General features: G+C 40.6%; 1 protein-coding gene across 1 annotated transcript in view; it reads left to right on the forward strand.

The window, feature by feature from the left end:
• Nucleotides 1-24,439, forward strand: part of syt7a (synaptotagmin VIIa) — a 715,758-nt gene that overhangs the window by 583,670 nt on the left and 107,649 nt on the right. The window contains exon 9 of the mRNA XM_041196517.1: nt 21,513-21,648. Coding sequence (XP_041052451.1) covers nt 21,513-21,648 — 136 coding nt within the window. The remainder of the gene's footprint in view (nt 1-21,512; nt 21,649-24,439) is intronic.

Here is a 24,439-nt window from a genome sequence, read left to right on the forward strand (position 1 = left end):
TTTGCTTCAAATAAAGTTCAAAATGCCTTTTCACTGCAAAATATTGTACTCACTTCTAGAACAAAGTAGGACAATACCATCCTGTAAGAGGAATAGAGTAACATCAGCATTTGATTCTTCGGGATAATTAAGAGGCCCTTAAGAGGGCCTCCAGTCATCTGACAGATTATCTAAGGGGCAAATTAAGTATCTCCAACAGAACAAGCAGGCAAGAGGGTTGGAAAGCTAATAAAAGAAGGTTCCATTTTCTGTTCAAGAGGAGTAAAAGAGCACTTCAATCTCTTTTTCAATAAAAGGCAGTCATCACACTTGTCTCTTATTTTCTACTTCTAAACTATTGATAAGGTAGTACAGAGGGCTACATTGAAAATGTGAGGGTTCATCTCAGCAAAGTATATGCTGTGATTAAAGCAGAAAATGCTGGAAACTTTCAGTACGCCAGGTAACAACTCTGAAAAGAGAAAGGTGAGATAAACTTTTCTGGTGGCTGATCTTTGATCAGAACTACTCAACCTGAAATGTTAACCCTACCTTTCTGTTTCCACAGATGGTACCTATCTTGATGTTTCCAGCATTTTATGTTTAGTTTCAGGTTTTTTTCATTTAGTTCTAACACATATAGGCTCAGATTTTACATTTATTATAATGCTGAGGCTGACCGTAAATCAGGCGGCAGCTAAATGCCAAAATCTGGAAGTTGTGGACCAAGTTACCCTGTTCCTCCACAGGATATCAGTTGTTGTTGAGCAACCTTTCTGGGCCTGAAAATGTAATTTTACAAGTGTGGATTCTCACTTCTGCACAAGTTAATTAGTGTTGGAGATGTTTTATTTAAAAAAGATAATTTAATTCTTCTGTTTCTCTATTATCTCTCTCATTGTCCTTTTTTTCTCTCTCAGGCTTTATTTTGCTTCCTGGACATGATCTGAATTTAATTTATATTTATTCCTTTATAATTCCTGCTTTAGAATTTACATGTCTCAGTGATGATTCTTCTAAGTTTTTGAAGAGTTCCACTTTCCTTTTTCTGCTCTGTAGAGGATTCCTTTTTAAAAAAAATCTTTCATGGGATGTGGGTATCACTGGCAAGACCAGCATTTTGTGCCCATCTCTAATTGCCCTTGAGGTGGTGGTGACCAATCTTCATGAACCCTGCAGGCCATACCAGATTAGAAATCTGATTAGAACACATATCTGCTCAAAAGCTCTTTAAAAAAATCTTTATGGGCAGCTGGCTAGCATATAGGGTTAATGTGGAACTGAGCATAGTGCTACCAACACGGTAATGTAAGAGAACACATGATCTGCACGTAGGAGTCAGTGTGATGTTGGACAGGGCTGCAAGCAGTTCCAAGCATGGAGATAGCCCCCAGCTTGTATCCTTTGCTATATCTTTGTAAATAGTTCTAGTGGTTAATAAAGTTAATATACTTCAGACTATGAAGACTTCATTAAAACCTACGGAGATGTAACTAACACCCTATAACATGGTGGCAGCTCATGGAAAAATATCCAAAATCTCGCTAAAATGCAGAGACAAACCGAAATGCTGGAAGACTGAGTAAAAATTCAAAACAACATTCTGATCTGAAAAGAAGCTCCAGAATCAGAGGCAAAGCAGAAGAATTGCCAGGAAAAAGCTCCAAAGAAAGGCTTGGAAGCTGAAGACAGAGATTTAAAATGTCTTACTGCAGCTAAAGACTCCATTGCAGCTCCTTTGGAAGTCTAGCCTCAAATTCCAGAGTACAGTGTCAGCCGGATGAGCTAAATCCTTTAAAACTCCAGGCTACAGCAAGTCCTGAGAAACCTTTAAATAATTCAGAGTCAGAAATGCAGAATGAACAAACCTGTCACTAAAACCTGATCCCCAAATGGGCATGGTGTCCGAACTCACTCCGAAATGACTGTTTAACTTGGTAAAAGGCAAGCAGAAGCTAAAATTCGAAGGATTTGCGAGTTAAAAAAGTAAAACATTGAACAAGAGAAGTCTGCAGGCAGCCATTGTTAATTTTTTTTTCAAACTGTGCATGATCACCATTGTTGCAGAGCCTGCCAAAACCAGCAAGCATGGGAAATCCCTTTGTCTCCAAGTGAACAGCGGCATCATCTTGAAATTCAGACAGCTCTTAAAACAAAACATCCACTTTTAAAATTTAGAACATGGAACAGAATTCCAACTTTCCAAGTCAATATGGACTAATCCAAGGCCCAGTTCAGTCATAAAATTGGGGATTTTGAAGGAAAAGATTCTTAAGATACAGCATTGCTTCAGGTTTAAATAAAAAGTCAGAAGAAGAACAGGTGAACATGCTGCTTTACTCAGTAGGCCTGATTGCAGGTGACATTATTGCAAGACAGGATTAATGAATCATCCGCAAAATTCAAAGAGGTACTAAAATCATTTGACATTTATTTTAATCTAAGAAGCAATAAAGTACTCGAAAGAGCTAAACTCAATAAGAGAGTCCAACTGCCAGGAGCACCTGTTGATTCATTCATCAATGCTCTGTCCAGGATGGCAGAAGATTGCAAATACAGAGATTCAAAATCAGAACTCACCAGAGACAGAATAGCAGATGACACACTCTCTGACTTCCTGCAAGCAAAGAAAGATCTAACTCTTGAAAGGCAATCCAGATAGTTAGACAGTCAGAACTCCGTGAGCAGCACAGGACCATTTTAAGGAAAGAGAATAAGTCATGATGCAGATGCCAACCCGCAGTCCAGCTAGTTAAGCAACAAAGGTACAGGGCAAGTAATACCCAAATGGTATGATGTGGCAAATGATGTGTGCCAGGCAGACCAAATCCACAAAGGAAACTTGGTCGAGCTACCACAATGATTTTGCAATTTGTATTTATTACGAGAAGATGTGTGCACTGAATTCAGAAATAATGAGTCCACCAAGACCTTTAGAGATTTATAAAATTAAATTAAAATATTTATTAACAAAGGACAAGATTTCAAGCACGTACATAAGACTACAATTACTAATTATTATAACAAATCCCAAAATTCCTAATTGACTGGACTCCCAGTTACACTCCCCCTTTAAGGTAACAGTCCAAAATAGATTTTAGGTTTAAAACAAAACCAGCAAGTTAACACAGTACCCACTTGATAATGGAATTCCAAATGGGTTTCTCCAACTCCAGTTACTTTGCATAACAGACTAATGCAAAAATGGCTGGAGGCTTCTTGAAGGCTGTTTCACACACTCCTGTTAGATCTTACATGGCCTTCTCCTCACTTCGCCTTTCATTCTCCTTTATATATGGTTATTTATAGATGGGAATGAGGAATTCGAAACACAAGCAGACCAGCCATGATCTTATTGAATGGTGGAACAGGCTTGAGGGGCCAAATGGCCTACTTCTGCTCCTACTTCTTATGTTCTTCCTGACAAAACAGGAAGTCAATCTCATCAAACTGGAAGCATATTCCCAATTGACAAGGAGACACCTGCCAGAGACCACAAGTAAGCTCCAACAGATCCGCCAGGAATAAATGCATGATGAGAAGTGTGTCTGTATCCGCAGATTCTTCCAACAAAGATGGCCTCAGCAGAGACCAAATAGAAGGGCCAGAAAAACCTGGTTCAAACAACAAAAACACTTTACAATTAGAGAGAACTTCCTGGCCTACAATGAGTAGCTGATCATCCCAATCTCCTCGTGGCCAGAGATCCTTCAAAGAATACACTAGGGCCACCTGGACATCATCAAATGCAGAGCACGGGCCCAATCTGCTGTCTGGTGGTCAGACATTTCCAGGCGATTGAAGACACCATTGCAAATTTCCAGGTGTGTGTATTGCTCAGGTAGAGAGCCCTAAATTCCCACACATACCAACCAGGCCATGGGAGAGGCTGGATGTTGACCTCTTTGTCTTCAACAGCAAATCGATCCTTATAGTGGTGGACTACTAAGCCAGATGGGTTAAGGTGAAACAACTATATATAACTACCACAGAAGCCATAATTAAGGCACCGAAAGAGTTGTTTGTGAGCCATGGTATCCCGGACGAGATTGTGTCCGATAAAGGCCCACAGTTTTCAAATGACCACTTCACATAATTTGCCAGCACATCCAGTTTCCACTACCGCACCAGCTCCCCGAGATACTCAGTCAAATGGGAAGGCTGAAAGAGGGTTCCATACAATAAAAATCCTCCTAAAAAAAAAGGACTTCCCAACAGCACTGCTCACATACAGTTCCACCCCTTGACAAGCAGCCCCTCTCCCCATCTGAACTCCTGATGGACAGGAAACTCCAAGCACATCTTCTAATCCTGCCAAAAATACTCATACCAGAGTTGGTGACCAAGGATTACCAGGACATCCAAGCAAAAGAGCAATTCAATAGGCAGAAGTAAGCTTCTGCCTACAATAGGAGGTACCTCATTAGACACTTACCACAATTACAGAACAGTGACAAGATCTGGATTAAAGACCTTGAGAGAGAAGGTCCCACCATTTGAATGATTGAGGACCAACCTCACTCCTACCTGGTTGGCATTGCAGAGGGCACAAGAAAAACAAGAGTCTCCAGCTCATCCCTAGACTGCCTGTCCCCACTGTGCAAAGGATAGATATAGAGGAACATACCCAGATGCCAAAACAACCTCCAAACCTACAGGAAGAACCAGCAGTGACAGAGCCTACCACTCCTCCAACAGTAGTGTGAATGAGATATGAAAGACCTATCAGGCCTCCAGACTTTCTGAACCTTTGAATTCAGGATTTGAAGTGAGGAAATGGGGTAGTGATAATGTAGTAATCCTGAGACTAGTGATAACAATGTAAGACTGAATTAAACTAGTAAAACACTAAATACATTGGATAAAGACTTGGTTGGGGGCGGGGGGAGTTGGGGTGTTAGTATAAGGGTCTAGCACAAATAGAGTTAAATTTTTTTAGTTAATTCACAGGATGCGGGTGTTGCTGACTAGGGCACCATTTATTGCACATCTCTAAATGCCTTTGAAAAGCTTGTGGTGAGCTGCCTTCTTGAAATGCTGCTGTCTATGTGGTGTAGGTACACCTACAGTGCTGTTAGGTAGGGGGTTCCAGGATTTTGACCCAGCGACAGTGAAGGAATAGTGATATAGTTCCTAGTCAAGATGGTGTGTGGCTTGGAGGGAACTTCCAGGCAGTAGTGTTCCCATGCATCTGCTGCCCTTGTCCTTTTAGATGGTAGTGGTCGTGTGTTTGGAAGGTGCTCACTAAGGAGCCTAGGTGAGTTCCTGGCTTGCATCTTGTAGATGGTACATACTGCTGCCACTGTGTGTCAGTGGTGGAGGGAGTGAATGTTTATGGATGAGGTGCCAATCAAGCGAGCTGCTTTGTCCTGGATGGTGTCAAGCTTCTTGAGTGTTGTTGGAACTGCACTCATCCAGGCAACTGGAGAGTATTCCACCACACTCCTGACTTGTGCCTTGTAGATGGTGGACAGGCTTTGGGGAAGTCAGGAGGTGAGTTACTTGCCACAGGACTCCTGGTCTCTGACCTGCTCTTGTAGCCACAGTATTTATATGGCTTGTCCAGTTCAGGTTCTGTCAATGGTAAACCCCAGGATGCTGAGGGGGATTCAGTAATGGCAATGCCATTGAACGTCAAGGGGCAATGGTTGGACTCCCTCTTGTTGGAGATGGTCATTGCCTGGCACTTGTGTGGCACAAATGTTACTTGCCACTTGTCAGCCCAAGCCTGAACATTATCCAGTTCTTGCTGAATTTGGACACAGACTGCTTCAGTATCTGAGGAGTCGCGAATGGTGCTGAACATTGTGCAATCATCAGCGAACATCCTCACTTCTGACCTTATGATGGAAGGAAGGTCATTGATAAAGTAGCTTTAGATGGTTGGGCCTAGGACACTATCCTGAGGAACTCCTGCAGTGATGTCCTGGAACTGAGATGTTTGAGCTCCAACAACCACAGCCATCTTCCTTGGTGCTAGGCATGACTCCAACCAGCGGAGAATTTTCCCCTGATTCCCATTGCCTGCAGTTTTACCAGGGCTCCTTGATGCCACACTCGGTTAAATGCAGCCTTGATGTCAAGGGCAGTCACTCTCACATCACCTCGGGAGTTCAGCTCTTTTGTTCATGTTTGAACCAAAGCTGTAATGAGGTCAAGAGCTGAGTGACCCTGGCGGAACCAGAACTGTGTGTCACTGAGCAGGTTATTGCTAAGCAAGTGCTGCTTGATGACCCCTTGTATCGCTCTACTGATGATGGAGAGTAGACTGATGGGACGCTAATTGGCTGGGTTGGATTTGTCCTGCTTTTTGTGTTCAGGACATACCTGGGTAATCTTCCACATTGCTGGGTAATTGTGGGACTGAATACAGTATTTCTCACACAATGATGTAAGGGAACACATGACCTGCACCTGGGAGTTACTGTGGTGTGGGACAGAGCTACATGCAGACCCAAGCATGGAGACAGCTCCTAGCTTATACCTCTACTATATCTTTATAAATAGTTATAGTAGTTAATAAAGACTTGCAGTTAACTCATTTCAGACTACAAAGAGTTCATTCAAACCTGCCGAGATGTAACCATCACACTACAACATTCAGTATGGTGAACGGCGAACGCCATTCCTTCACCACTGACTGCAAGTTTCCTGGCCATAGAGTATTGTTTAAAATTAAAGTCCCATTGAAATCCCTGATCTTGCTGCCTGTGAACTCCAAAAATGCCATCCTGTGCTCTCCCTTTCATTTCTCAATCCTCGCTATTGTAAAATAAATGTGTAACATTATTTTGTTTTCTAACTCATTCTTTCTCAAGACCTTGAAACAGGAGGACTCCTTAAGTCCATCTGTCTTTCTTTCCTCCTTCAATCTACAGCTTTTTAAAATCCAGGTTGTACTTTTCATCGTTCAGTGAGTAGATTATCTGACACAATGTTAGCGGTATGACTGGTGTGTCTGTCCATGGTAGCAAGGTCGTGAAATGGTGTGTTTGATATTTGGGGCTATTGTCTCTATATACGTCTGCATTCAGTGACAACCAGGAAAATTAACTGTAATAAAGCTGGCCTGCATCTCTTAGCTTTCTGTTTAATTCAACCCAGACTTACCTAGATGTTAGGATAAAGTTCAGTCTGCCATAATCACACAGGGCAACATTGGGCTTCTCTTCTCATTTGGTGTAGTTCTAGAACTCCATAATGAAATTTGTCTTCTAACTAACTTACAAATTCTAAGTTAATAAAAAGGCTGATGACTACATTTGCCTATATGGCATCAAGGGGTTGGATTTCAAAACACATAGTTGTGAAATGCTTTAGAATACTTTGGAAATGTAAGAAAGTGCTATACAAATCCAAGTTCTTGCTTTTCACATAGTTTGCAAGCCAAATAAACGGATCTGGGAGAGAACTACGGCTGTTGCATCCTTTAATCTATAGTACATACTGAGTGTGATGATTTCTATAGTGTGTGTAGAATACACAGAGCCAGATATTCCTAGTTTGTACACAGGATTCATTCTTCTGTATGTACATGGACATATGTACCTTAAATAATATATAAAGATCAATTTTTCCACTAACTTACATATATCCTCAAATGGGGCCCAAATTTGGGGCATATATGCCAATGAAACAACAGCACCACGATCAGTCCTTTCCAAACTTATGGCTAATAGAACTCAAATAAGATGAAACAGCATGAATAAAATATAAGTACAGATAGAATTAAATAGCCTGGGCTTTGTAGACCAGATTACCAAGATTCCTTAAGCACAGAATAGGCATTCCTTCCCTGTAATATTTCAGCTTTATAAAGATCAATAGGATACAATAGCATTTCATGATTGTGTAATCTTGCTCATGGTGTCAGTACAGCCTCTCTCCTTCACTGTGGATATTCATAAAATGCCATGTATCTCCTGCATATAACCTAAAAAAATAACAGAATGGAGTATGAGTCCATACGTATCTTACAACTCATGGCATCTTCTGAAACCTTTGTGTTACTGTCTCCTAATATTCCTGCCTCCTTTGTATTACCAACAGGATGAAGGATAGTACAGTCCCATTTTTTTGTTCTGTGTATGTAGCACATTCTGAGTTCATGTTGTCATCTTGTTCACAACAGAATACCAGATCCTGGTCACCCAGTATGTATGTAATATCATAGCAGCTATCTGTTATTCAGTTGGTACTTTATAGATTAGTGCTTCAGAAATGATTGATGCTACAGACATCCATTGGTAGCAGGTACTGTATTTCTTTCAATGTACTTTTAGTTTAATAGAGTATTAGGTGTAGCTCATTCCTTACTCAGACCATAATTTGATTAGCAAGTCATTGTGGAGCATGGACAGGGGAGCAAGGTATCCTAAACTACATTGGATTTGAATGATATAAGAATGGTGACTAAGTAGACAATTGATTTTAATGTTGAGACTAACTACACCCAGATAGTTAACCTAAAAAACAATAACTATATATTTTATTGTGAAGCAACTTGTTCTTTACATTGTAAAGGAGCTTAAATAATATAAGGTTGCATTTTATACTATGGAAGCTGTTTCTGATAACCCAGCTTGTTTGCTCCCTACAGATTTCTGTGGTAATATAAACATCAGCTAAGAGACCGTGAGCTTTCTAATTAAATTTCTCCAATCCGGTATTTATGTACATTTCAAGTATTTGTTTATTATTGGATAATTTCTTATTTGTAAGGTGAGTGAAGCTATTAGATTTTTGACCCCTTTGATCAGCTTCATTCAATCTATAAGAATACTTGTCTAATCTGAGTGTCTTCATCTTGTGTTGAAAAGCAATGATTCCTGCAGATATCCTGGATCCAGGATCATGATATTTTGTGTATCCCTCAAGTTGTCTGTGAACTGTATGTCTGGCCAATGTTCAAATTCTCCAAGTGAAACATTTCTCTGAATCCTGCTTTTATTTGTAGCTTCTCCTTCCAGCTGTCCATGTTATTTGTGGTTAACAGTTGACTGTCAATTGGCTTCCAGTACTTGCTGCTGCAGTATGGCTGCAACTGTCTGTAGCTCATCTATGTTTGAGGTTCTGCAACTTTGTTCTTCCTCAGTCTCTCTTATCTCTTATCTCTTTCTGTCTTTTTTCCCCGTTTAAAGAATTGCTTTGCTTTGCTTACAGACTGCACTTTCAGACCCAGATTTTCCACTGCCTTAACAGAAGCTATGCCGACTAACATCAAATCCCCTTTACAGCACTGGCGTTGGTAGTTGCTAATTGTTTGATCCTAACACCAACTCCATTTACTTCCTGTTTAACCTGACCCTGACTCTCTCTCTCTCTCTTTCTCTCCTCTTTCCATTGTGTGCTCTCTCTCATGCTCTGAAAAATTCTAATATTGACTAACCTCTCTGTGCCTTTGCTTGTTGATTAGTGACTGTTTTCCTTCCTTTACTGCATAGCAGAAGTGTGTGTATGTGCATGTCTTTGTATATCTGTCAGAATCTGTGCATTAAGATCCATTGTTGCTGAATAATGTGGTTCTCCCATCCCCTTAGCATGTTTGTTTATGGGAACGCAAAGACTCCTGATAGAAATGGGCCAGAAGTATTGGGTACTGGTATTGACAGCTTCTACTCACAGTAAGGTAACTGCATGTAATTTATCCAAGCTATAAGAAGATCGGGATTATTGAAGGTTTCTGAAAGTTAAACTGCAATTAGCAAATATGAAGCAAACTCCTGCTCAAATCAAGAAATGTTGTCTAAGTATTGTAATACATTTTTTCAAACTGTATTTTCTTGCTGCAATTACTCTTAAAAATTACTTCAGAACAGGTAAATCTGTCAGAACTCTATATGATATAAAATTCTCACTGTGTTTTCACTGATAATTTGCATTAGTTTTGGGGAGATATTTTTGTGATAGAGCTGCATGGTATCGTGTGAGCCTGTGGACTAGTGTTAGTATGGTTTTGAAAGCTGATAATGTCATCGTGCTTAATGTTGCTGGTATAGCCAACGTCTCAATGGATTGTAAGTGTATACTCCCTTTTTTTAAGTGTTAGGTTTTATTTGGACTGTCTTAAAAGTCATATTCAGTTCATGGATATTCTGTCCTTGGTCCATATGAAAAAAATCCTTTCACTCAGGTGTCTTCATGTCATCTGATGCATATCCTCTCCAAGTAATATTATGCAGTGGTAGGCCTGTGTCTTTTTCAGGCTGCATGACCTAACTATTAAGTAAACAAAGTCTCATTGTTTGTTTCAGGAAATATACATAGTAGAAAATGTATATAGGTTTCAGTTTTTGGGGTAAAAGGTTTAACATTATTTGGCACCTGTAAAAAGTTTGTCATCTGAAGTATAATGTCAAGATCCATTGTAGTAATATGCTATAGAGTTTTTGTCATATTTCATCTGATCATACAGTACGCATTCAGCGTACAGTCTGCAAATTCTGCACCGAAGCAGAAATCAAGATGATTTTTGTGTGGGAACTGTTAGCACCACAGAGGTTGGGGAGCATTTCTAGAAATGACTTTCGGCTTTGAAACTTTCACGTGGTTAAAGGCCGAAGTGTTTCATTTTGAAAAATAGTGCAATTTTGTTGTGTTTTTTTACTTCTTGCCATTTTCTTCTCTCTTCCAGTCCTGAAGGCAACCCATGTGGTTGTGCTTCATGTGTAAAACTAAAGTCAGCATCAGCAGGCTGTATAACCCAAGGGCTACCACAGTCAAATCCAAACCTATCCTGAACTGAGAACCACATACGTGTATTTTGCAGCACAAATCACTGGTCAAGGCTGCAAATCCTGCCTAATTTTTCCCTCCCCATTATAAGATACTCAGACTGACTGCACCCCACCTTGCGGCCTAAAAAGCTGACATATACCAGGAATCAAAGATGGCCTGCATGAATCAGCGACTGCCTGATGTTGCTTTCATTGTAATCCAAAACAGTATGTTTTGTTTTGCTTCATTTGGTGAATTTTGTTATGTCCATCAAGGTGATGGCCGACAGTGTTGGAGAAGAGAATATATTCCTGGGGCTGTATTTTTATCTTTGAGGGGGAAGTCGGGAGTCTGCAATTCCCCAACTCTGCGATCAGGCCTCTGTTGTTACTGCTTTTACCAGTTGAGCTGATGTCATGCTCCCATTCACTAATCAGGAAGGACTGGTTTAGGCTCAGCTGCAATGATTCTGCTTCCAAATGACCTGCCAATATCACTTTCTGGACCGATTCTTGAAGAATAGCCATTTGGATGAGGTACTAGAAGACTACAAGCACTGCAGTCTATTGTACCCTAGCAAGAATCTGGAATCTTCAGAGTTTTGGGGAAGGAAGTTTGGGCAAGGGTAAATAAAACACCCAAAGAAACTGATTACTTTTATAAATTTTGAGATAATGTGTCCACATTCAAAGAAAGCAATGATTTTACAAAATGCACAATCTAGGTTTGTTGCACCTTCCCCATTTTGAATTTTATTGCAACCAACAAAAGCAAATGTGATATAAATGTTGCTATGTACGTGTGACATGCAGGAAAATAAATGGAGCTGATTTTATCCCTCTTACAATTGCAGCTTTCATTGCAATCCCAACTCCATGATCAGGCCTCTGTTGTCGCATTGGCTGCCCGCTGTATTTTTATCCTGCCGAAGAAGGCCCATGGTAGCAATACAGGTGGGCAAATGCCAAAGTGGGCAGGTTAGAAGGCCTTTATCGCTGGGTCATCAGCCCAGTTCTCATCATGGTTCTTAGGCCCCATATTCCTCACCCCCTAAACCCCCACCCATACCCCATGTCTCCTTCATACTACTCATGCCCCCTCCATGCCACCCATGCCCCTTTTGAACTCCCTAAGCAACTCTATACACCCCTACACTCTTCCAGTATCTACTGGGTACAAAACCAATGGGCCCTATAATAAGACTGACAACTTTCAAAATAAATATACATCCATTCAACATTTAAAAAATTCTCTCAACTGCTCATAAAACTGTCAATCAAACACAGCCATTCATACTCCCATAGGAAAAGAAGCTTTAATTCTCTCAACACCACTTAACCTTGTCCAAATAAACACACAAACATTGAAAACTACTTCAAAGAAAGAGCTAGACTTTACAGCTGCCCCCCCCCCCCCCCCCCCCCCCCGCCCACCGCCCAGTGTGTTTGAAGGTAGAGGGGTCATAAAATGCAGTGCATGGTCTTCCTAGCACCTTCCCCATAACCCTGACTTATCCCTATTTTACGAACTTAGACAATTAACCCTGTTTTCAGGGTTAAATGGCTGCAGGGTAGCAGACTTTTAGTGGGTGGGCTTGTTATCTACAGATTTTTTTTTTAGTCAAAGCGGGGAATACGGTGCCCCATAAAATCCAGCCCAAAAAGTTATTACAAGCTCATAAAGCTGTCAATCAACTAAAACTAAAATAGTCTTCACAGCTGCATAAATAACCCCCTACAGAGTTAAATCCATTAGTGGGTTTGCAGATTAGCTGAATATTTATCATGGCATTCCATTGTACAGCTGTGTCAACAAAGGCTCCAAGGCTGAATATATTCCTTTGAAGCAGGCTGAACAGATGGCCAAACTGTCAAGCAAAGAAGTCAACCGTCTGGTGAGCCTGCTTCAAAGATTTCGATGTATTCAGTTTTAGAGCCTGTACAATGAATTAAAACTTTTTTTTTCACTGCGAGTATGAATTGCTGTGTTTAATTGATAGCCGTATAAGCTTCTGAGATACATATTTCTTTGAAGTGTTTTTTGAATGTTTGTTTATTAGTTTTATGAGCATTTCAGAGACTTCCAGTTGTTATTACAGGGCTCATGCATTCTGCCCATATTGGACACTGGAAGAATACTTCAAAGGCTCGACAGATCTCAGGACTTTAAATCAATCTGAAGATGAAAGCACAGTGTCCATATGACACACTTAACTTAGATTCTCAATTATGTTGAACGCAGGACAGCCCTTTATCTGCCAAATAAAGTAATCTAATGTATGTGAACACTTGCACAATGCTGGTTAATTTAATAGTCATCTACCTTTTAAGAAAAAAACTCTATCATCAATCATTGCCTTAAAACATAAATTATCATACATCATCTAATTATAACATGTAAAATTTGCAACACATTTTAAATTTACCGAAAGGTATCCAACTCCAGACTAGGCATCCCCTTAGGTTTATGACTCTTCTGAGGAGCTGTGAACCATGTCTCCTGTCAAAGCCTGCCCGACTGCATCTAAATTGCGGGGGGTCTGAAATGACAACTCCCACATTGGAGTAGGCAAGGGCGGGGTTGATGAGGGCAGGCTCGCTACCTGCACCCTTGTACTGGGGCCATAACATTTCGACAAAATGGGAATGAGGACAGGAATCTCAGAATTGAGTCCTGCCCAATATTTTTAACTACCCTTCCCCCTCCCCAGCTCTGTTACAATACAGACAGAGGCATGAAGATCCAGGCTCCAGTGTTTGTATCAAGTATTCCCAGGCCATTGATTGTGCATCTCGATGCAGAGTACGGTGGTCTCTGCTTCATGCCAATAATACTGCTCAAACTCAATCTCAGATGAATACTCCCTGTTGCCTACTATGACAATTTTGCAGCTTGAGCACAAGTCATTCTATGGCCTTTAAGTGTGAAACTGCCAGCTGAGTAGCAATTAATGTCAGATATTAATGTAATAACATCTATCCATACACCTACTGTGTAATATGTGCAAAAGACAGACTTCATTAGAGATGAACACACTTGTTAAGGATGACTATTCCCATCCTTTTGTCAAGTTTACTAATATGTATGTCCGGGGTGGTCTGCAATTGGACAGCATTTGCTTACTAATCCTCAATGTGCTAAGAATTACGCTGAAAACCAATTTAAGATTGTCATTTGGGCTCACAGTGTGGCACACTTGAGTCTACTGGAAGCTACATATATTAATATACAGGGCCCTGCACTTTGCAGACAGAAAGAACATGTTCATACATTGCGCCTGTTTCAGCTAAACAAAATAAGTGACAGCCATTCACTGAATCATTCCTCAGGCTATTGCCTTGACCAATCAGGGTCAAGCTGCCTAACTTGAATTTCAAACAATACTTGGCAGTTAACTGTCAGTCACCATGAGTGGTGCTTTCTCCCTGGCAATGCCACTTGCCAACGAATCAGCACTTTCTTCACATACTGTATAAATTGTTGTTTTCCTCCTTTTATTGGTATTCTTGCAAGTGTCCTGATGAATGCAAGGAAAAAAGCTTAGACATGTCTCTTTTTGTCAACAATACCTATATTTCATTAAGTCACTGACTATCCTGACTATCATATCTATGGAAGGAATCTATCACTAATCAGGCTGTTGTTCAAAAGTAGGTTAGAAGCTTGCACTGTCACTCATGGTGAGTTTCCCCAGGGTAGCCAATTAATGGCCAGAGCCAAATGAGGATGGTGGGCAGGCTCCCCAAAATGAAGGGTCAATCAGAGGCTTTCCAGATTGAAAGGAGCAGCAGGCAGCAATTGGAGGTACATGAGGAAGAGGGCACTTCAAAATGAAAGAACCCTCTCTCCAACATTTTAAAATTTAAAGCAAAAAATAGCTTTTGGAGGCAGGCCACGAATGTGGGAGGGGAACCTGAAGCTGGGAGGCTGCCTCCAGGCAACTAAACTGACCTCTGCTGCTAGCTGGAACCTGGAAGCCAACTGGAAAATCTGTCAGCCTCATTTAATTGGCCTTTACCTGGATCAGCTACTCGCTGCATGCAGGTGTGTAGCCCTAGTGTCCTCCCTGCTACCCACCCCTCGATCTGTCTCTGTTAAAATGACCTGAGGGTAGGATTCAGAGAGGGTATTGGCATGCAGGCTGGTGGTGCTATTTTTGCACTTGCACACCGCTGAACCTGGCCTGGCAAGGGTTAAAAATCAAAACCAATGCCTTTCATTTTGCAACACCTTTGTATAAGTCTTAAGTGGAATTTTCTACTTGCTAGTACAGAGCAGCAGATCCAATTTTGAGTCACAAACTGGAACAGCAATTGGAATCAACAAAGGATGAGGGAAAAATCATCCCCAATAATCACAAATGACCAAGTATAGTATGAACTCTGGCAACCCTACAAAACATCTTCAAAATCATTCATTGAGGAGGGAGAATATTTTGGGATTTTTCCACAGAGAAAATTTGGGAAATAATATTGCTACTGTTTGGACTTTTAAAGCAGAGTGTATTCACACAAGTTTAAAACAAATGATAAAAATGGGAAAGAAAAAGTTGATACATTGAGCCTGAGCATTGTTCCTTAAAAGGCAAATAAGTAATTGCATAGTCTTTCTCAGATTGAGGTGTTTGTTGATTACTGATTCTGTTGGAAGGTACTTAGTCACAGTGCTGGGGAGGGTTTAGTCTGGCTTTAGTTATCCCCCTCCTGCTTGTGAACAGGGAGACTGATAAAAAGTGGGACAAATAACTAGGTTAGTCGAGTTAACCAACTCCCTGGTAATTAACTATTTGAACAGAAAGATACAAAATAAGCTTTTATCAACGTTCAGGAGGTTAGGATGCAGGAGTATAGCTAGAAGTTTGTTTTAAGTTGAGCAAAACACCTGGTTGATGTGGGAATGTGCAGTACCTTCATTGTTTTGTATTACATGGGGATTCTCATTGATTATTTTCACTAATCATGTTGCTCTGTATGTTCACTTACTGTCCAAGCAATGACACAACTTGAAGCACATCTGATCTCACCTCACTAAGGCTATTCTTGTTCTGTTTATAAAAAAAAAATAAGCTATGCATGTTGGGTGTACGTAAAAGGTATAATACTTAGTTCATATGTCAAGGGAGACACATTGTTTACATCTACAATTGTATAAAGTTGGCCAGTGCAAGTCAACTCCAGCATCCTAGGAGCATGGGATCTACTTATGGGAATGACTTACGGCTTAGAATCCAAAGAAATATCTGTTGTAGGCTTAAATGTATAACCATATGTGACAGTTAACTGGGATACTGATTTATTCAGGTGAGAAAGGTAAGTCAAAACTTTATTTGAAGGTGAACAGAACAGAAATGGTCAAACAGCTCAGCAGAGGCAAAGATTGGAATAATGCAATAAGTCATGAAAAAAAGGGAATTTCAGGTAAAGGAGTGAGTTTCAGTTAAGAGTCAATGTTTTAGCTTGAGAAATAATTAGAGCAACACAAATTGGAAGAGCAGCAAAAATGAGAGGAGTACAGCACAAGAGGAGGAGGATCAGGTGAATTTGAGGCCAAGAGAAGGATAGAGACTGTTGCCACAACCGCCATCAGGTAGAGAAATAGACATCCACAGGGAGTCTTATAAGTGAAGTTATGGAACTTGGGGGCCACTGTCTTATTAAATCAAATTTTAAAGAAGAGATTAATTTTATGCCATTGATAATTTTATCCAGGCATTTGAATTGCTCACAAGTCACCACAAATAGAATAAAAATGAATGTGGGAGCTAAATCCAGTCATAACTAAGCAAAAGGCACTTGCAGCGTTTTCTCATGTCAATCTATCAGTCTGGTAGTGCAGACTGTGATGTTTTAAAACATTTTATTCTTGAGCTTAATTATCATTCATGCCTGAAATATATGTTCAGTACTTGTAGAGAAATGTCATCATGCTTAAGGATGTTTGGCTGGAAAGCAAAGTTACAATAGACTAGAGCCATCTTTGCCAATTAATGGTAAGCAACAGATTTCTGGAAATAGTTCCAGTTCCAGATGTTTAAGTTACTTAATCTGGACTGTAAACTTTGAAGAAACTAGGCATATGTTGAGATCAATTTATGGTCTTAGAAGCAAAGGTGAGCTATCAAAGGTGAGCAAGTGACTTATGCAATCCCATGGATCAAACTAGTCCACCCACTACAAGACTGTACAAGAACCTTGATTCTGTGAAAAGCTGCAAGGTTAGGATGCAAGGTGTGGTCGGGAGTTATTTCGTTTTCGTCAAACAAGGAAATCTAATGAAATTGTGAAACATAGTTTGTTCATTATTTTGATCAATGAGATGGTGATTAAGTTTCAATAAGGACTGAGTCATGTTAAGCAACTTTATTTCACTGACAACTCTGTTAATATGCCTGTGAAGCATAGCAAGTTAATATTTTGCATTTACCTAATCTTATCTTTTTCTTTTACGTTTTCTTGTCCAGCGTCAAATTTTGGAGAATTTCATGTGGGGTTACATACAGAAGATACAATCTGGTGTTTTATATCAGAGGATACATCATTATATCCTCTAGGTTGCACTGTTCTGTGAGTAGATATTAGGAAGTGAGTGTCCACTCTAGGACATAAGGGGAATCAGATCTTCTCACAGGTACAACTGAGGTCAATGACTCCATTGACTGCCATGATAGATTGCTGTTTGTGACTGGAAACAGGTCAATTACAGTACATCTCCTGCCACTCACGCTACTTAAAACTGAAGCCTGTATATTCTAAAACATGTCCAATCTCTATTTAGCAGAGTGAAAACTATCCACAATAATAACCTTCTTATAGAAGTCTATAAAAGACCATTGTTATCCTGGTCCAATTTCTGGGAAAGATTTTTTTAACCAATATTTATAAAAACATGCAAAACTGTGGTGTCACTTGCACTAAGATTAAATTGCTGAGCTGCTTGCCTGTGACATTACTGTCATGATGATGACATTGTTCATCTCAGCTCATGGTCTTTTAATAATTTTAACAATTCCACCTTGAGGTGTTGTGAATAGAGGGATGTAAAGGCACATTTAGCAGATGAAGCATAAAATGCTGACGAAAAGCTACAACTTTTGCTCTGCTTTCAGTGTCCAAGATTAATGATCACCAAGTAACTATATGCCTGGCATAAAAGAAAAAAACAAATTGTTAGAAATGTAATCAGTTGGGAGGGTGGACAAGGTGACATAGTGGGTTAACACACTCTTAGACCTTAACTCAAACGAATGAATGAAAATTTCTCCTGTTTTATGGCCATCATAATTTTATTTAAAATTAGTTTTTGGTATTGCATGAATCAATTCCTAATTTAGCACCAGTTTATGTATAGCTGTCCATGTTGCCCAGAGCCCACAAGGGTGGCTAGTGCAGAAAATGACTAATGTGGTGGGAAAGTTGACAAGCAGCGTGCTTACGAGGCTTGACCATTAAAATCTGCCGAGCCTGCCTGCTGCTGCTCTTGGATTGGCCAGCTGTTCACTTTGTCACATTTCCACAAGGAGTTAAAATGAAGCCCAGCGTAATTCAATCCTGGATAGCAGATCAATACGGTATTACTACTGGATCTACTCTGTCTCATCTGACATACGTCCAAATGAAGATCAAGAATGGAAACTGCAAAGAGATATTTTTCTTTTCCACCCCCAAGACATCGAGGCCAGTTACAGCACTGCTGAGAACAGCTAATGTTGCACTCACTGAGGATGAAATCTGCAGTTTTCTTTATCTTTATGGATCAGTTCCACTACACAATGCATTTGCCAACTGAATCAATAAAGGAGGTCTAATTATTACTTGTATAGTTAATGCATGTGTCACCTGTAGGAATCTTGTTGCAAAATATGTCGCTGTCGCTATGTTTATGAAGTGTATCTCTTACGTACTTCTACTCAAATACACAGAATGAAATATAATCCCCCCATCTCACCCTAACATGTGGGGAGAATGGAAGCGTGTTCAGATTGGATGCCCAATTGACTTCAATAGAGCCAAAATCATATGGGACATAAACCATGCATCAAATCTAAACAGGCCATGTTCTTGTGATGTATTAAGTTAAAATCCATGCTATATTATTTTGTGGTGTGTAACCCTTTAAGGTGAACAGGTGTGATAAGGTAACATTCAATTGCAATAATTTATAATTTTGTATTATAAATTATAGTAACCAGTTTTAAAGAAATAGAATAATTTTCTTCAGTTTTTAATGAATTATCAAAGAGAGTCAATTTTTTGTAATGTAAGATCATTTTAGAAATAACTGAAGCCTACCTTAATGCTGAGCAAGCTTGCTTGAAGCTATCATTACTTCATTCTGCTTAGTCACCTGGTTAATTCCAAATCAAAGATTTTATCAAGCATGCTTGCTGTATCTCTTCATCGCATTACTGTCTTTAGCAGCCCCTTTGCTAGGTGGCAAGGTTTATAACTAATCAAGCAAAACAAAAACTGCTTGTAGAATGGCAATATCCTACAGAAAGCACATTCAGTTCTGGCTGCATAGTTGGTTGATAACATAGTTAAGTATTAGTGACACATCAGTGTAGCAGGTTTTCTGCAAGTTATCTTTGCCTTGCAGAAGCTGAACTGCTCTAACTTGTCAGTCACAATACTCACCTAACATTCTACAAGGAAATATTGATTTAATTAATTTTTGATCTGGTTGTTTATAATGGGCCATAACTTCCGAAATCCCCATCTCGGATTTTGGGGGTGCCCCGAATCCCATTCGGAGGTTCCCAGGTAAGGGTTGCACAGCAATTGCCCAGAAGTGCACACTTCCTCTGGACAATTGCGCTGCACTGGGAACCATCCGAAAATTCAATTAAAATCACAAACTTCGGATGCTTCCGACAGGGTTACACCAAAGGTTACTCAGAAAATGTTCAAAGAATTAAAACCTCTTCTAGCTTCTGAGCGCCTGTTGTAAAGACCCAGACCAACCCCACAGGACTCCCCCACCCAACCTCCCCAACGTCCAATTCTCCGACCCGTGACCCCTGATCCCCAACCCCCTAACCACCGATCCTCCCCACCCACACCAGTTTCTGATCCCACACCCCTCCCAACCTCTGATCTCCTAATCCCCCATCCTCTGATTCCCCCACCACCCCGACCTCAGACCCCAACCCCAGAGCCCCCTCCCCACCTAACCTCTGAATCCCTCCACCCCCACCACTGCCCACAGCCACCCACTCCCACACGGACCTCAGACCCCCTCCGCCCCCCCTACCCGGCCACCAAACCCTCCTGAACCTTGGACCCCACCCCCACCTATCCCCCATTACCCCCCCAACTTCAGACTTCGCACCCTGGACCTCTGATCTGCGCCCGCCCCCCACCTCCCCAGACCTCTGACTACCTCCACCGCACACTCTCCCCAAGACCTTGGACCTCCCCTCTGGATCTCCGACACCCCCCCCCACCCCCCCCCGGGAACTCAGCCCTCCTCCCCTCCCACCCCCCCACCCTGACCCTGGACCTCCAAACCACCTCCCGCCAGACCTATTCTTCTAATTCCCGTGGGCCAGCACTTTGCAATGCTAGTTGGAAGCTGCAGCTCTTTTTGTTTTAGTATCCTTTTGTATTTTTATTATTAACTATATCTACCAAGAAAGTGCCAAAAACTAAGAATTATCAACCAAGAAACTGCCAGTGAACCACATGCATACCCAGCACCAGATTGGCCCATTTTAACAATTCAAATTTGTTCAGATTTCCTCATAAAAGTTGGCACTTATCTCTAATAGCCACCCATAATACAGATTGTTTTATTCTCATGTAATGCATTGCAGTGTAAAGACCTTGGGTACAACTTGAGATCTGAAGACTTATCAGCTGTGTTATAAAGTGGAACTTAGTCTCCTCTATCGACAAGCTTTATCTGCTAAGCAACAATCAGTTGTTCACTGTACACATCATTCTGTGATTTCCTCTAACTCCACAAAGTTAAGAAATACAACACAAACTAAATCAAGTTTCCATCTATCACTCAACATATAGGGCTCACAGAATCTTTATTAAAAACCCCATTACAGTATTATTAATGTGCTTATTTCATGTAATTATGCAATTATATCACCCATTTATTTGTCTCTTTCTGTGTGCTGTTACAACTTTATTTGAACATTCAGACTTCTACACTACACTGCATAGAGTTGTAGAGTCCTATTTTGTTTCCTTCAAATGATTAATGTTACGTTCCTTCTGTTTGGTACAATTCAGTGTTTGGTAGCAGCATGGTCAGATTAGTTGTAGTTTGCTCATGGAAGAAAATCTCTGAGACTTCGGATTCATATAATTTCAACATCTATAATGCAATTTTCATAAACTGCGCATCACAGGATTGTTGTCATAAACCATCATTGCCTAAGGCATGGACCTCAAATTCACCACTAGTTACATTATGGATGATGTAGTTCACTTATATGCACAATAGAAAAATAAAACTATCTTTCTTCAGTCTGTTTTCCATATTCCATCCTTTTCTGTAATATTTACCATGTATCTATGTAAATTAATGATATGACAATAATGCATAATTAGTTAAATTGTCATCGTTAATTGATTAACATCTAAATTAATTTGTGATTTTAAGAACCTTGTGGACTATTTTGAGAAAACGGAGCATTTTTGAAGCATATTCACTGGGGAGCATGTAATCTTTTGCAGCTTTCACAGCCTAGTTGGGCTAGGGAAAAAAAAGGATCCAGTTTCCTTTGCTAATGGAACTGCCCACAGTTATCATCCTGGTGACATTGGCTGTGTGGTCAGATTATTAATTGCTATTTCTATTTGCAGGTTACCCACTGGAAATAAACCAGTAAATACAACCCCAGTGCAAGGGCAGGTCCCTCAGGATGACTCTGACAGGAGAACAGAACCTCGCTCCTCAGTCTCGGACCTTGTGAATTCCCTCACAAGTGAGATGCTGATGGTGAGTAATCAGGCATCACAATAGAGCGCAATAACGTAATAAAAAGATAATACCCTTAAATTCCATCTTACAGCCTTGATGCAGGGCAAGTGCATAACTGACATTGTCCAAAAAGAACCAGGACCTTGATCAGCTTGCATAATTTTTAATCTGCATTATGTAACATGAGATTGCATGAGTTAGCACAATTTATCTTGAATTAGCACAATGTATCTGTAATACATTAAAGGCCTTACACAGAAGCTGAGTTTTCTGTGAGCATCATACTGGTCACATTTTAGTCATCACACCTCAGACATCCTAAGTTAGTATATTCTGATTCACCTTGAGCAATGCTGTAGGCAAGCTGTTAGTATTACTTAAATAAGAAACAGTTCAAATTCTACCTGTTCCCGCAACATTATTCAGTACATGGATTTTAGATCTTTGGAGATAACAGATAGCCGTGCTGTGATTTGGAGACTGATTTTCCAAACCTTGTCCCCACCCCAAGGAACATCCATTTCATGGATACAAAGGTCACAAAAAGGGGCAGATTTATAACTGAGTATCTATCTTTTTACATTAATCTGAGGTTTATGGAGCACCCTCAGTCCAGGCTGTACTAATGGTAGGCATAAGCCCAGATATAGCATGCAAATAAGACACAAGGATACACTCCATATCCTGACTACTTTTGTTTGACTCCCAATCTGGATACCCAGGTGTAGGGAAACTGTATAATGTTGGACTTGGAGGTTATGAAGGGACTCAGCAGTAAGTCATGTAAGTTTGCCAGTATCATTCTACTAGATAGGAGGTATTCAGGCTTTGGGAATTCTTGCAGATAGACTCAAAGATGGCATTTGGGAAATAAGCTGCACACCTCGGGTCCTTCCAAGTTCTCCAGAACAGTCTGTTCCTTTTGTCAGAGGCGTGCTCCATTAGGAGCTAGTTTTGTATCAGGAATGACTGCAGGCCGTGGCCTAAAGCAGGAAATATTGATACTTGTGGGCCCATATAAGTGCAATGCACCGAATGCAGGTACCATGAAAATCATTTTAATTTCTTTGCATCCAATGAAAAATGCCATGTTTGAATTAGTGCTCCAATATTAAGTGGACCTCCATACTTCATTGCACCCTGGGAATGCTTGAAGCAGTGAGATGGTATATGTCATTCTTAAAGAATTGGCATCACTGTACATTGTAAAATCAGTGCATGTCATTTTCCTTTTCATGTATTGATCAACTGTGTCCTTAATAACATTGCTTCAAGCTGCAGTGCGACAGAGATTGTAATGGTTGAAAACTATTGGCAATAAAGCAGAACTCGATTAAGAACACAACTTCATTTCCCTTGGTGTCTGCAGTAGGAACCAAAGTAAGAAATCATTCACCTGCACTGCACAAGTTCACATGAAATCCAGGACAATGGGGAGAACTAGCACACTCAACTCAATACTCGTCGTTATATATTTTAGGCATTTTTATGTTACAAAAGTGCAGCAAAGCGAAGTTCTCTCACTGTACGGTGAGCTTTAATGTGTAAATAGGCCTCTTTACATTGTTTTAGTGGTAATGAGGACTTGGGGTGGAATTTTGCGGCACTATCGTGGAGGGGCCGGGCCGTAAAATGCAGCAAGCCATCCAAAGGTCCATAGACTTCGACCGGAAAATCCTGCAGGTGGGAGGGGTCATTAAATTCTGGCCTTAGTTTTCTGTAGGACATTCAATTTGCTACTAGATTGACTTCTGGTTGGCGATAATATATGACAGGGGTAAGTGGGATTGTAAATAGGAGAAAACCAGTGTCTCAGGGCTCTATAGCATCCATTTCTTTGAATTAGTGGTAAACATACAAGCATCTTTAATTTAATGGTGACATATCATTTTTTATGTTTCTTCAAAATCTTACTTGTGGTGCATACTATTTACAATGTCTATAATTATACAGTTGAGTATCCTTTTAACTTTCTAAGTATTATTAAGGAACAAATTACAATCTATTCCAGATATTTCAACATTGTTTTTTGCATTAGAATTTTGAATTATTCAATAATTTGAATTAAGCAATTATACATAACATGGGAATTTAATGCATAGTGCTTAAAAATTGAAAATAACAAATAACTTCAACTAAAAAGAGTAAACTATATCCAATGACAGAGAGTTGTTTTAATTCACTAATCTTAGCCTTGACATTTTCATTAGCTAGCCAATAGTTTCAGCAATGGATCATTACACACAAGATCCAAAAGTGTCGATTGTCAACCATTATTACCTTCATCACTTGATTTGGGGATGGAGCTACCTCATGCACTGTCAATAATTTGAGCTTGATGACCAGATATTTCTTCTAGCTGGTCAATGTCATGGAGGTCGGCCAATCTCGGTGGGGACAGTGGCAGTGGTTGGGGTCAGCCAGTCTTGTGGTGGCGGGGTGGGGTGGGTCTGTCATTCGCAGGGGTGGGGGGGGTGTGAGGCGGGTGGGGCTTTGGACAGTTGTGTGGCGGGTGTGGGTGTGGGGGGGCGGGGATTGGCCAGTCGGGGGTGGGGGGTGGGGGTGTGTGGGTGGGATTGTGGTCAGCCAGTCTAGGATGGGGGCTGTGTCACACAGATGGGGGGTGTTAAGTCAGGCTGGACCTGGGGGAGTATTAGTCGGGTGTTGGGGGAGATCCCATGGGACAGGGGAGCTAATGGTGGTGGAGTCCTGCAAAGGTGGATTGGGGAAGTCCTGTGGGAGAGGAGCAGTCAGGGGTAGGGGTAGTCACCAGGGGGTTTGGAGGTGGGGGGGTGTTCCATGGGGGGAG

Source organism: Carcharodon carcharias, chromosome 10 (assembly GCF_017639515.1).
Source record: "Carcharodon carcharias isolate sCarCar2 chromosome 10, sCarCar2.pri, whole genome shotgun sequence".
Taxonomy (NCBI): domain Eukaryota; kingdom Metazoa; phylum Chordata; class Chondrichthyes; order Lamniformes; family Lamnidae; genus Carcharodon; species Carcharodon carcharias.